The sequence below is a fragment of the Balearica regulorum genome, chromosome 14 (genome assembly GCF_011004875.1).
Source record: "Balearica regulorum gibbericeps isolate bBalReg1 chromosome 14, bBalReg1.pri, whole genome shotgun sequence".
In the NCBI taxonomy this organism is placed as follows: Eukaryota; Metazoa; Chordata; class Aves; order Gruiformes; family Gruidae; genus Balearica; species Balearica regulorum.
Window position 1 is genome coordinate 1,496,811 of NC_046197.1, and position 14,544 is coordinate 1,511,354.

General features: G+C 52.8%; 2 protein-coding genes across 2 annotated transcripts in view; both read left to right on the plus strand.

The window, feature by feature from the left end:
- Positions 1–14,544, plus strand: part of LOC104636655 (protocadherin gamma-C5-like) — a 231,919-nt gene that overhangs the window by 90,807 nt on the left and 126,568 nt on the right. The gene's annotated exons all lie outside the window — the stretch shown is intronic.
- LOC142603901 (protocadherin gamma-A10-like) lies at positions 1,248–4,831 on the plus strand. Its single transcript, XM_075766876.1, has 2 exons — positions 1,248–4,680; positions 4,796–4,831. Exons 1-2 carry the CDS (start codon positions 2,083–2,085, stop codon positions 4,829–4,831), a joined length of 2,634 nt encoding a protein of 877 aa, XP_075622991.1. The 5' UTR covers positions 1,248–2,082.

Consider the following 14,544-nt stretch of genomic DNA (forward strand, 5'->3'; position numbering starts at 1 on the left):
GATCTGGACAATGGGGGTTGACGCTCGGTGTTGGATATTTTTCCTGAGTGCTTTTTCCCAAGGCGATGTACTTGCACCTGGGTGACGGCTGAGGAATGCTCCGTTGGTTAATGCTGTTTCGGTGTTGCACTCCCAAAGGAAACGTGCGTGTGGCTCCATGAATGGAGAAGTTACAGACTGTTGTTCTGCCTCTCCATCTCTCCAGGGCATGCTGCTGCAGAAATGGTAATACTACGGAGGCCGAGCCGTATTTTCCAGGCATTCTTTCTCAGAGTGATTTGTGCAGTTATTTCACTTTTTTTTGTTCCCTTATTGTTTTACTCTTCTTGACTTGTCTTTTTACTCAAGGGTTAATTCGTCGAATAGTATCTCCCCCCCGGGGAAAACAAAACAAAACAAAACACAACACAACAACACAACACACACACACACACCCCCCGCCCAAACCAACCCAAACCCAAGAAACAAACAAACAAAACCAAATGACCTCCATCGGAGTTTGTATTTCAGAGCCTGTTTTCTTTTTGGTATACCGCTTTCCCCCGAGAGTTTTATTTCGTTGCGTCCGCCAGTTTACAAGGAGTGATCTCTTCCCATCCTGAGAACACATCTCAAACCAAGAACGAAATACGCAAAATGACAACAGTTAGTCACTTGGATAAAGTCAATTTGCACATTTACAAATGGTCCGCATAGTTTAGGGTGTGCAGTAGTACTTGTCTCTCGCTGACCTACAGTATTTTGTTGAAAAGATGTCCTACACACATGAAGATTAAGGAATCAGATGAATGCGTTACTAACAAGCATCAATCTTTTACGCTGTGATTTCTGAGAAAATGAAAACCCCTTCAAGGTATCGAAATACTTGAATAAATCACTTTTTCCTGAGGCGATAGACTTGCACCTTGGTGACGGCTGAGCAAAGCCCCGTTGATTAATGATGTTTCGGTGTTGGACTCCCAAAGGAAACGTGTGTGTGACTCGGTGAATGGAGAAATTACAGATTGTCGATCCTCCGCCTCTGCCGTGTGCCCTCCCATCTCTCGAGGAAAGGCTGCTGGAGAAATAAGGGCATTATCGAAGCTGACTAATATTTTCCAGGCATTCTTTCTCGAGTGATTCTCATTTTTTTGTTCTCTCTTTTTTTACCTTTCCCAATCTGTGTTTTTCAGGAAGGGTTAACCCGTAGAAAGTGAAATTTTAAAAAACCCCAAAACACAACAACGACAAAAAAACCCACCCCCCCATGAAACACAAAACCAAAGCAATTCGTATTTTGTATTTCAGAGTTTTCTTTTTTTGTATCCCCCATTTCCCTAAGAGTTGTTCTCGGGAAGAATTTTCCCTATGCTGCTTTTTGTTTTGTAATGATACCCTGACAGAGAGTGTGTGTGCATCAAGAGTTACTCTGGAATGGAGCAGTAAGTCCTCATGATAAGCAAGGCCTGTAGTGTGTGTAAGGGTACAAGGACAAATTCCGAAGTGGTGGTTGAGGAAAGGGGAGAAATGGCGGCTGATTCAGAGCGGGCTCCGGTGTACAGGGGAGAAGCTACAAGTCGAGAAGGAAGGGCGGTCCCTGAGGAGGAGGACTCCTTTTGAGGGGGCATCTCCATTGCTGCCTTGTGCTATGGGGTCGGGGTTTGGGAAACTGATGTGGCTGGTGGCGTTCGAGTGTGAGGCTGTTCTCATCCGCAGAAAGGGTGAGGGAAATGTCAGCGAAGCACGCGAAAACCGGTGCAATTCGTGGTGGAACTACTGCTGTTGGACTAGTAGGATAAGATTCGGCAGCGGTCGGTGCCTGCAGTGCCGGGAGGAGGCTGCGGGCGCCGCTGTTGACCGAGGAGGAGCGAGAGGAAGGCCGGAGCGCTGCAGGCAGCCCCGCCCGCTGCGGCCCGACTGGCTGGCTGGCTGGCTGTCTCGGCGCCCGGGCGGTCTGCGAGCGTCCCCGCGGTGCGGAGCCGTGCTGCAGCGAGGCGGAGGGGCCGGCGGCAGCGGCCGGGAGCGGCGAGACAGAGCCGGAGACAGACGCCGAGCCGGATCGTCGGTGGGCGGTGGTGCGGTGCCGGCGGTGGGTCGGCGGCGATGTGGGCGGCGGGGAGACGGCGGGGCCGGCGTGAGCGAGCCCTGCTGTGGTGCGTGCTGGTGGCGGCGTGGGAGGCGGCGCGGGGGCAGCTGCGCTACTCGCTTCCCGAGGAGATGCCGAAGGGCTCGTTCGTGGGCGACGTGGCCAAGGACCTGGGGCTCGACCTGCCGGCGCTCCGACACCGCGGCGTCCGCATCTTGGATAACGGCCGGACGCAGTATTTCTCTCTGCACGGGAAGACGGGACATTTAGTGACGGCGGAGAGGATAGACAGAGAGCAGCTCTGCGAGAGCGTTCAGCAATGCGTGCTGCGGTGTGAGGTGATCGTGGAGGGGGAAATGCAAGTTCACGGAATCGAAGTGGAAATCACGGACATTAACGACAACGCCCCCAGCTTCAAGGAAATCGAGCTGGAGGAGAGAATGAGCGAGACGACAGCGCCGGGGTCGCGGTTTCCCCTGGCCGAGGCTCACGACCCGGACGCGGGGTCGAATTCGGTGCGGAGCTACGAGCTGAGCGGCGACGAGCACTTCTCGCTGGCCGTGCAGGCGGGCCCCGGCGGGGATCAGCGTCCCGAGCTGGTGCTGGCGAAGGCGCTGGACCGGGAGGCGGCGGCGTTTCACGAGCTGGTGCTGAGGGCGAGCGACGGCGGCGAGCCGTCGCGGACGGGCACGGCGCGGATCCGCGTGGCCGTGCTGGACGCGAACGACAACGCGCCCGTGTTCAGCCAGGCGGAGTACACGGTGCGTGTGCCGGAGGACGTGCCCGTGGGCTCCGTCCTCGTCACCCTCACGGCCACCGACGCCGACGAGGGGATGAACGGGCACGTGAAATACTCCCTGAAGAAAATCACAGAGAAAGCCTCCCAGATTTTCCAGCTGGACGCCGAGACGGGAGCGATCACGCTGCTGCGGAGCCTGGACTTCGAGAATGGCGACTCCTACGAACTGGTGGTGCAGGCACATGACGCCGGCGGCCTTTCTGAAACGGCGAAAGTCGCGATCACGGTGACAGACGTCAACGACAACGCGCCCGAACTGAGAGTGTCGTCGGCGCTGAGCGCGATCTCCGAGGACGCGCCGTCGGGGACGGTGGTGGCCCTGCTGCACGTGCAGGACCGGGACTCGGGGGCGAACGGCGAGGTGCGGTGCAGCATCGCGGAGCGGCTGCCGTTCCGCCTGGAGAAGACCTTTGAGGAGTACTACCGCGTGGTGACGGCCGAGGAGTTGGACCGTGAGAAGGTGTCGGAGTACAACGTGACGGTGCGGGCGGCGGACGGCGGGTCGCCGTCGCTGTGGAGCAGCGCGGTGCTGGCGCTGCGGGTGCTGGACGTGAACGACAACGCGCCGGTGTTCGCGGAGGCGCGCTACAGCGCCCGGCTGCCCGAGAACAACGCGGCGGGCGCGCTGGTGCTGACGGTGCGGGCGGCGGACGCGGACTGGGGGCAGAACGCGCGCGTGCGGTACCGGCTGTCGGAGGGGCGCGTGCGGGGCGCGCCGCTCTCGTCCTACGTGTCGGTGCAGGCGGAGACGGGCGCGCTGTACGCGCTGCGCTCCTTCGACTACGAGGAGGTGCGCGAGGTGGGGCTGTGGGTGCGGGCGGAGGACGGCGGCGCGCCGGCGCTGAGCAGCAACGTGTCGGTGCGGCTGGTGATCGTGGACGAGAACGACAACGCGCCGCAGGTGCTGTACCCGCCGCCGGCGCCGGCGCCGGGCGCGGGCTGGGCGGGCGTGGAGCTGGCGCCGCGCTCGGCCGAGCCCGGGGCGCTGGTGGCCAAGGTGGTGGCGGTGGACGCGGACGCGGGGCAGAACGCGTGGCTGTCGTACGAGCTGGCCAAGGCGACGGAGCCGGGGCTGTTCCGCGTGGGGCTGCACAGCGGCGAGGTGCGCACGGCGCGCTTCCCGCTGGCCCGCGACGCGGCGCGGCAGAGCCTGGTGGTGGTGGTGAAGGACCACGGGCGGCCGGCGCTGTCGGCCACGGCCACGCTGACGGTGGTGCTGGCCGAGAGCGTGGCCGAGCTGCTGTCGGAGCTGGGCAGCGCGGCGGCGGCGGCGCCGGGCGAGCCGGCCGGCAGCCTGACGCGGTGGCTGGTGGTGGCCGTGGCCGCCGTGTCCTGCTTCTTCCTCGCCTTCCTGCTGCTGCTGCTGGCGCTGCGCCTGCGGCGCTGGCGCCGCTCGCAGCTGCTGGCGGCGGGCAGCGGCGCCTTGCGCGGCGTCCCGGCCTCGCACTTCGTGGGCATCGACGGCGTCCGCGCCTTCCTGCACTCCTACTCGCACGAGGTGTCGCTCACCGCCGACTCGCGCAAGAGCCAGCTCCGCTTGTCGGGCGGCAGCTGCTGCGACACCCTCCCGGCCCGGCCGCCGCCCGACGAGCCCGCGCCGCTGCTCGGGGAGGACCCTGCCGGCGCCCGCCGCGCCGACCCCGCCGCTGCCCCGGTGAGTTCCTCTGACCGCGCTTGCTCCGCGACGCTTCCCTCCGCTGCTCCTCCGCCCTTTCCCCCGCGCCGTCTTCTGCAAAGCTTCGCTCAGCAGCGCGCTCTGCGCTGCCGCCTCTTGCTCGCGGGCGCTGAACGTGGGAGTGGGGGAGGCAGCAGGAGCGTGGGGCTGCCCTGGGCTGGGGTTTCGTTCCAGCGGGGCCCTGGGGGTTGATCACGCGCCAGCTGCCGTGGCTCATTTTGTCCCCTGACGGCTGTACTTCCGCTTTTCCTGCCAGCATGAGCTCTTCGGGGTGGATGTGTCGCCCGATTAGCAGGTGGGAGGTGGCAGCAGCGTGGGCTATGTTCCCGACGGCGCACGTGCTCGAGTGGGGGGAGAGTGTCTTGAAACGGAGCGCGAAAGGCCCCGTGTCTAACTGAGCGGCTCGTCGTTTGCGCTCTTCTGTTTAACAAAGAGCTTAATGAAGTACTGAGGACAAAGGGCATAATGGGAGCTCTGGGAAGAGCAAAGTGTGTATTGGCGACCTACTAAACACCTTAATTATGCACGTACTCCCTAAGTGCCTTCATCCAGAAGGCTATGTTCTGATCCCTTCCTTTCTGCAGCTGTTAACTTCTTGCCTTGCTCCCTGGAATGATCTGCTGAAGGTGGGCCCCTGTCTCTGACAATGTCTTGAGCACCAAATCTGTTACATTTGCCTGACTGTCCCGTATGTGCCTTTCGTGTGTAGAGCTGTAAAGAGGAGGACTTCCATAGATGTGTTTCCTTAAAAAGGTACTGGAGGAAATGCTCTTGCTTGTCACAGGCACGTGGTGAGAAGTCAGGAGTTACCCGTGGTGAGGAGAAGTTATCAGTGCAACTTTTCTTTGCATGGAGCCTGTCTGCAAATGATGATGATCATTAACAACTATGCGAGCTATGAAGTGTTTGAGGAGAGTCTTGGCAGTGGCAGTTATTGAGCATAGAGCTACATTCTGCATTAAGATTTAAGCGTGATATATCTTCCAAGTTGCCCCTGTGTTGAAGCAGGATGATGGTGTCTTTGAGTTGATACTTTGACAACTGAGTGTTTATCGGGGCTGCATATGGCTTATGTGCTTCAATGTAATTCAATATATATTTTTATATATAATTCAACTGTATTTCAAAATATATTCAATATGTATTTCTTCAAAATCATGTTATGAACGTGCATCCTTGCTGTGATCCTTGTTGTCAGGTAAGGAGCAGTGGTGCGTGCAACTTTTTCTTTCAACGGTGCCTGTCTGCAAAGGTAGCTTTTGTGTTGTGTGATGTTTGGGCAGGGGGACAAATTCTGTGTGTCCAGAGACAGGGCTGCTGAAGAAGTTTGCTGGGGTGTAATATGAAAGGTCTGAAAGATGTAAAGATGATGTAAAAGTTCATTTGGTCTTAGTTATTGGGTGAGGCCCACCGTTGTGTTTCCCTGCATTTTCCTCTTCTTCATTGTCCCGAGACTTGACTTGGAGGAACTGTGGCTATGGTCTGTGGTGTGAGCTTCTGTGCAAGGCTCCTGTGGACTTTTTACCAACTAGATATGGTAGCACTTGATCTTACATAGTTTGTTATTACCATTGAAAGCAGTGTGTGAGGAACAGCATACTATATATTCTTAATAACTGGACTCATTAGAAAGATTCTCTTCGTTTTCTGTGCCCCTTACCAGCCAGTGAACAGTTTCATTCATAGGATGGGTCTATTCGTAATACACAATTGTTTTTGTCCTGAATGGCATGTTAGGTGAGGTGTTTTTCTCAAGTTTGTCTTTGTTTCACTCGGTTATCACTCCTGTGATATCACACGTGCTTGTAAATTATGAGGGTCAAAGACCATGATGGAAGTTGTGAAAAGTTGGGAGAGGAGAGTCCGGGGATGTGTGCATGAGGAGGTGCTGAAGGACCCAAGAGCTATGCTTTGCTCCTTTCCCTGTTCAGTGTCCAGGTGTAGTATCAGGCACTGTGAGTTTCTTCTTCCCAAAGAAGTTTGGCTCGAAGAGGTGTTATTCCTTCTGTACTGGGAGCCCTGGAGGTTCATTCTGTGTGTTTGCAGGTTGTCGTCAATTCTTCACAAACAGCTTAATTACGTACTCTAGGATAAAAACCTAGAGTAAAGGGAGCTTTGGGAAGAGCAAATTGTGTATGCGCTATCTACAAAACCCCTTTATTATGCACCTTCTCTAAATGCTGCTCATCATTTGTGCTCTTCTGTTTATAAAGAGCTTAATGAAGTACTTAGATCCCGCTGCTCAGATTCCAAGTGACCAAGCTGTGGGTTCATCAGTTTACTACTTTCCTGCTGCATGATGTTTCCCATGCATGGCAGTTACTGTGCATTGACGTGCAATTTACATTAAGATTTGCACGGGATATGTCTTCCAAGTTTCCCATGTGCTGAAGTAGAATGGTGGGGTCTTTGAGTTGGTACTATGACAACTGGGTCTTTAAGAGGGCTCCATATCACTTATGCACTTATGTGCATAAGCATGTTATATTTCTTCAAAACAGTGTTATGAAAACAATGTTATGAGCAGAGAAATCTCTGCATGCATCTATGCTATGATCCTTGTTGTCAGATAAGGAGCAGTTGTGTGTGCAACTTTTCCTTCAACGGTGCCTGTCTGCAAAGGTAGCTTTTGTGTTGTGTGATGTTTGGGCAGGGGGACAAAATCTGTCTGTCTAGATTTTGTCCCAAGACTTGAGTTTGAGGAACCGTGGCTATGGTCTGTGGTGTGAGCTTCTGCATGAGGCTCTTGTGGACCTTTTTACCAACCAGACATCCTTCTTGTGTACCGACTGCAGTTGACATAAGCTGAAATGTTAAGCTATGATTCCCTCCCTTTGGTAGTTTTCCCTTTCATGCCTTGTGGTTTTTTGGGTGGTTCTTTGTCATGGTCCAAAGCTGGGACAACCTCATTTTGGTGGGTAAACCTTACAACAGCTGCCAAGACAATGACTTTGATGTATCCCTTTTCCCCTAAAATGTCGCTGAATGAAACGCTCTTTCACCTGTGTCTGACATATAGCCAAAATATTGGATATCATCCGTGGTGGAATTAGGGCTGTGAGTGCAGATGAAGGAGGGTGAGACATTGGCTTCCAACCCAGAAAATACGTGCGTCAATGTGGTTTTGGCTGAGCAATGATTTAATTTCGTGCCTGGCTAATTAACCATGGTGAAGTGAAACATGAGCCAGCAGCGTGCCCTCGTGGCCAAGGTGGCCAACAGTGTCCTGGGGTGCATTAAGAAGAGCGTGGCCAGCAGATTGAGGGAGGTTAATTTCCCAGAAGACTTAGCTTGAGAGCGAGGCCTGTGATAAGGTATTTACGCTTACGGCTTCATATTAGTGGCAGATGAGCATGCCACATCTTGGAAAAATGGCTGAGCCCTGTTGACTCTTTCTTCAAATGAAACCCCCTATGGTGCAGTCCAGAGCAAGACTTTAGAGCCACACTTGCAGCGTGAGATATGAATGACTTCCAGGTGCTCTCAGGGATGAATTTCCACATGCGCAGTGAAGAGCAAGAAGACTTCCCGGTGAGTTTCTCTGACAACACTTAGTCTTATAATGCTTCTTGCCTTGCTTGTCTGATTCATGGCTTTGGTTTTCTTTTCATTACCTGGTCCTATATGGATGTAAGTTTACTTGTAATTATCAGCATAGCTTTGTTTAGCAATGTGTCATGTGTTAGTGCCTCTTGCTCTTGCTAGAGTGAGTGTGAAAGGCAGGAGATGTGAGGGTCTCTTTGTGTTCTGTTATTGTTTCGGGGAATAGATGTAAACATGATCTCTGTAGAAGTCACATCTCTGTGGAAGAGTGCGTGTGATAAAAGAGGGGAGGAGATTCCCCCTGCACCATGCGTTTGATGAAGCCGTTCTCTGTTGGGTGACCACTCCTCTGGCTGTTTATCCTTTGTGAGCTTTGGAATCCTTGTTTTTGTTCTGAGAATGTTGGCGAGGAGACAGATGGACCTCCCTTCGTGGTGTGAGCGTAGTGCATTATCGTCTCCTGACGGAAGGAAGGCAAAGCTTTGTTCAGCAACGTGCTGTGTGCTGGTGCCTCTTGCTCCCGGGAGGTGAAGGTGGGATTGTGGCTCAGCCTTGCAGTGTGTGTGGGTGGCAGGAGAAGTGAGGCTACTGTTTTTATCACGTCATAACTGTGTTACACACTCTTGACTCTCCCAATCTCTCCTGGATGACAGCTCCTCTTTTACAACCTGTGTTTTTCTTCTCAGAAGTGTAGCCAAGAGATAACATAGCTTCATTTTAGCACAGAGCTGTAAAGATATGTGATGTGAGGTCCGTGGGTGATGCTGGTGCATGTTGAAGAGTAATGGTCTGGGCAACCGGCCCTTTGATGGCAAGTGCTTGCCAGTTGTATATGGGAGAAAGAACACCATGGAAGTTGTGAGGGGTTGGTGACACGAGTCCTGGCAGGTGTTTGTGAGGGGCTGTGAAAGGACACAAGAGAGATGGTTTGCTGCTTTCCCTGTTCAGTGTCCCGCTGTAGTAGTATTGTGCCATGGAGTTTCTTCATGACAAGCATGACAACCTCTGCAGTGTTTGAGGAGAGTCTTGGGGTGCCATGTGTGCGGAGGTACTCGTGGAGACATGGCATGTGTGTTGTGAATTCCCAGGGTTCTTTGCTGGACTACATCCAATGAGCCTGATGATGTTTTATATTTGGATGTTGTGAGTCCATCAGTTTGCTTTTGCTTTCCTATTGCACGACGTTCTCTGTGAATGGTAGTTAAAGTCTTGCCTTTCTTGTCATGATGAGGTAAAGGTGGGCAACTGTGTGTCTGAAAATATGTGCAAAAAATGTCCTCTGCCGCGTTGGTCTGAAAGCAATAGCCATGGCAGTGCAAACATGACTCAGGGGAACTATTTCTAGTAATTACTGCCTGAAACGTCAGTTTTCCATTTATATGTCCTGGTAAGCCTGCTATGTAGAGTTTCATCCTGTTTGTATTTAGTTTTTCCCAGGCTCGACCAATCTTCAGATGTCATTAATGACTCTTGCTAATATGAAGTAACTGCTGAGGTTTTGTTCGTCTTAAAATTGGTGGGAATGTAGAGGACAGGAGAGTATTTTTGTCAGGAATTTCTGGCTTTGGGGCTTGTTATTTGAAGCATGTGTGAGGAAACTACTGATTTTATACACTGTCATGTCCGATACGGCTTTTCCTGTTGTGTTGGTTTCGCGTGGCAAGGTTTTGGTAGCCGGGGGGGGGCTACAGGGGTGGCTTCTGTGAGAAGCTGCTAGAAGCTTCATCTGTGTCTGATAGAGCCAATGCCAGCCGGCTCCAAGACGGACCTGCCGCTGGCCAAGGCCAAGCCAATCAGCACCTCTGTGATAACATATTTAAGAAAGAGAAAAAGAGTTAGAGAGCGCTTTTGCAGCCAGAGAGAGGAGTGAGAAGATGTAAGAACATCAGCAGATGCCAAGGTCAGTGCAGAAGGAGGGGGCGGAGGTGCTCCAGGCGCCGGAGCAAAATTCCCCTGCAGCCCGTGGTAAAGACCATGGTGAAGCAGGCTGTCCCTCTGCAGCCCATGGAGGGAGGATGAGGGGGTGTAGAGATTCCACCTGCAGCCTGTGGAGGACCCCACGCCGGAGCAGGTGGAGACACCTGAAGGAGGCTGTGACCCCGTGGGAAGCCCGCGCTGGAGCAAGCTCCTGGCAGGACCTGTGGACCCATGGAGAGAGGACCCCATGCCAGAGCAGGTTTGCTGACAGGACTTGTGACCCCGTGGGGGACCCACGCTGGAGCAGTTTGCTCCTGAAGGTCTGCACCCCGTGGAGGAGACTCACGTTGGAGAAGGTCGTGAAGGACTGTCTCCCGTGAGAGGTACCCCACACTGGAGCAGGGGAACGATGAGAGGAGTCCTCCCCCTGAGGATGAAGAAGCGGCAGAAACACGGCATGATGAACTGACCGTAACCCCCACTCCCCGTCCCCCTGTGCCGCTGAGGGGGGCGGAGGTTGAAGCCGGGAGTGAAGTTGAGCCCAGGAAGATGGGAGGGGTGGGGGGAGGTGTTTTAAGATTTGGTTTTATTTCTCATTCCTCTACTCTGTTTTGCTTAGTAATAAATAAGATGAATTCCCTCTCTAAGTTCAGTCTGTTTTGCTCGTGATGATAATTAGAGAATGATCTCTCCCTGTCCTTATCTCGCCCCGTAAGTTTTTTTTTTTCATTGTACCTTTTCTCCCCTGTCTAATGAAAGAGGGGAGTGACAGAGCGGCTCTGGTGGGCACCTGGCCCTTAGCCAGGGTCAACCCACCACAGTCCTTTTTGGCGCCCAACGTGGGGCTCGAGGGGTTGTGATAACGACAAGTGTGACCCAAGTGTGTTAAAACAAAGTTGTTATAAGCATTTATAATGTTATTGAAACAGTCACTGGTCATAATGATGTTCTGTTTGGTCACATAGCTCTGTTTTGTAAACCCATGTTTACTCTATGTAATCCCTGTGGTGCTGTTTATCACTCTAGGAGAGGGGTTCGTGTTCTCATGTTGTTGTATTGTGTGATAATGACTTATGATAAGATATCATTGACAGTCATGGGTCTGAGCTCGTATGTGTATGTAGCATTTCGGTCAGGCCCGTACCTCGGTCAGTATCTTTCAGAATTGATTAATAATTGGACCCAATCTATGGGGAAGACGGGGGGGGATACCTTCTCCCACTCTTTCACCTCCTCTTTTCCCTTTTGGTTGGTTACAACAATTTTTGAGAATTTTGAATACCCTTGGAATGTTCATGCCAGTATATTCCTATTGCTAGGTCTCCTGAATGCTTTCCCACTCCTGTTCAGGGTTAGCAAAAATCTTTTCAAGAGTACCACCCAGGGATCTTCCCCAAGGCTGAATGGTCAGGGCTGGCATGGCATGTGGGAGAGTATGGGCGGGTATCTAGAGACCTTTTCACCCCCAATGGTTTGGAGCTTCACTCCTGAACCATTGCAAGACCCTGATAAAATGGTAGAATATTTGAAAGGAAAATGCTGTGGGGATTCTAAGGAGACACAACTTACTGTGCTGTGCTGGGCCCTGGCTACAATGTATCAAACACTGCTTGATAGTAGACAGCACCATCCAGAGGGAGAGAGCGGACCCACAGGCACTGCAGCTGCCCAGGCCCCCGCAACAGGCACTGCAGCTGCCCAGGCCCCCACAACAGGCACTGTAGTCGAGCCAAAAGATCAACCCACACCAGTATCAGTCGCCCCTATCCACAAAAAGAAATACACAAGGAAATCAGTTCGCTTAGTGAAAAATGATGATGAACTGGGGCCATCATGAGAACAAGAAGAAGAGCCAGAACCAGAAGTGATTACTCGATCCCTGTCCCTGAGTGAGCTGTGAGATATGCGGAAAGATTTCAGCCGCCTTACAGGGGAGCATATTATTACCTGGCTGCTCCGCTGCTGGGATAACGGGGCCAGTAGCCTGGAACTGGAGGGCAGGGAGGCCAAGCAGCTAGGATCCTTGTCTAGGGAAGGGGGCATTGACAAAGCAATTGGGAAGAAGGCACAGGCCCTTAGCCTCTGGAGGCAACTCCTGTCAAGTGTGAGGGAAAGGTATCCTTTCAGCAAAGATGTCGTATGTCGGCCAGGCAAGTGGACCACTATGGAGAGAGGTATTCAATATCTGAGGGAATTAGCTGTGCGGGAGATGGTTTATTATGATCCGGACAATGCACAGTTGCCCACAGACCCCGATGAAGTCCACTGTACCCGACCCATGTGGCGAAAATTTGTGCGAAGTGCACCATCATCGTACGCCAACTCACTGGCGGTAATTGACTGGAAGAGTGAAGAGGCACCCACGGTGGACGAAGTGGCTGGCTGACTCCGGCGGTATGAAGAGAGCCTTTCTTCCTCCCTAGTCTCGGCTGTGGAGAAACTGTCTCAGGACGTCCGGCAACTCAAAGAGGATATATCTTACTCCCCACCTGTACAGACCCGCATTTCAGCTGTTAGGAGTAAGTGTTTTTCCGCTCCAGAGAGGGAATATAGAGCATACACACCACGAGGTATCCTGTGGTTTTTCCTGCGTGACCACAGAGAAGACATGAGGAAATGGGATGGGAAGCCCACCTCAACCCTGCGGGCACGCGTACATGAGCTACAAGGCAAGACAGCTGTAAAAAGGGACTCTTCCAGAAAGAATGCTGCTCCAGTTTCCACCGGGCAGCCCCCCAGACCAAGTGAAAGGCCAGATTGCACTTCTGATCCTCTTGAAGGGACTTCTAAGTCCTTTTTGCAAGAGGTGAGTAGTGACTATGACAAGCAGGATTAGAGGGTGGAGGAAAGGGACAATAGAGTACAAGGCCCTAGTGGACACGGGTGCACAGTGTACCCTAATGCCATCGAAGTATGAAGGGGTGGAACCAATATCTATTTCTGATGTGACGGGGGGATCCCAACAGTTGACTCTGTTGGAGGCTGAAGTAAGTCTAACTGGGAATGAGTGGCAAGAGCACCCCATTGTGACTGGGCCAGAGGCTCCATGCATCCTGGGCATAGACTACCTCCGGAAAGGGTATTTCAAAGACCCAAAAGGTTACAGGTGGGCTTTTGGAATAGCTGCCTTAGAAGCGGAGGAAATTGAACCATTGTCTAGTTTGCCTGGTCTCTCAGAGGACCCTTCTGTTGTAGGGTTGCTGAAGGTTGAAGAGCAACAGGTGCCGATTGCGACTACAACTGTGCACCGGCGGCAATACCGCACCAACAGAGACTCCCTGGTTCCCATCCACAAGCTAATTCATCAACTGGAGGGTCAGGGAGTGATCAGCAGAACCCACTCACCCTTTAACAGTCCCATATGGCCAGTGCGGAAGTCCAATGGAGAGTGGAGGCTGACGGTAGACTATCGTGGCCTGAATGAAGTCACACCGCCGATGAGTGCTGCTGTGCCGGATATGCTGGAACTTCAGTATGAACTGGAGTCAAAGGCAGCCAAATGGTATGCCACAATTGATATCGCTAATGCATTTCTCTCAATCCCTTTGGCAGCAGAGTGCAGGCCACAGTTTGCCTTCACTTGGAGGGGCGTCCAGTACACCTGGAATCGACTGCCCCAGGGGTGGAAACACAGCCCCACCATCTGCCATGGACTGATCCAGACTGCACTGGAAAAGGGTGAAGACCCAGAGCACCTGCAACACATTGATGACATCATTGTATGGGGCAACTCAGCAGAGGAAGTTTTTGAGAAAGGGAAGAAAATAATCCAAATCCTGCTGCAGGCTGGCTTTGCCATAAAACCAAGTAAGGTGAAGGGGCCTGCGCAGGAAATCCAATTTTTAGGAATAAGGTGGCATGATGGGCGGCGTCAAATCCTATGGATATTATCAAGAAAATAGCAGCCATGTCCCCACCAACCAACAAAACGGAGACACAGGTCTTCTTAGGTGTTGTGGGTTTCTGGCGAATGCACATTCCGAATTACAGTCTCATTGTAAGCCCTCTCTACCATGTAACCCGGAAGAAGAATGATTTCAAATGGGGCCCTGAGCAACGACAAGCTTTCGAACAAATTAAACAAGAAATAGTTCATGCTGTAGCTCTTGGGCCAGTCCGGGCAGGACCAGATGTAAAAAATGTGCTGTACACCGCAGCCGGGGAGAATGGCCCTACCTGGAGTCTCTGGCAGAAAGCACTAGGGGAGACTCGAGGTCGACCCCTGGGGTTTTGGAGCCGGGGATATAGAGGATCCGAGGCCCGTTACACTCCAACGGAAAAGGAGATATTGGCAGCCTATGAAGGGGTTCGAGCTGCTTCAGAGGTGATTGGCAGTGAAGCACAGCTCCTCTTGGCACCCCGACTGCCAGTGCTGGGTTGGATGTTCAAAGAGAGGGCTCCTTCTACACATCATGCAACCAATGCTACGTGGAGTAAGTGGGTTGCACTGATCACACAACGGGCTAGAATAGGAAGCCCCAATCATCCAGGGATTCTGGAAGTGATCACAGACTGGCCAGAAGGGAAAGATTTCGGAATGTCACC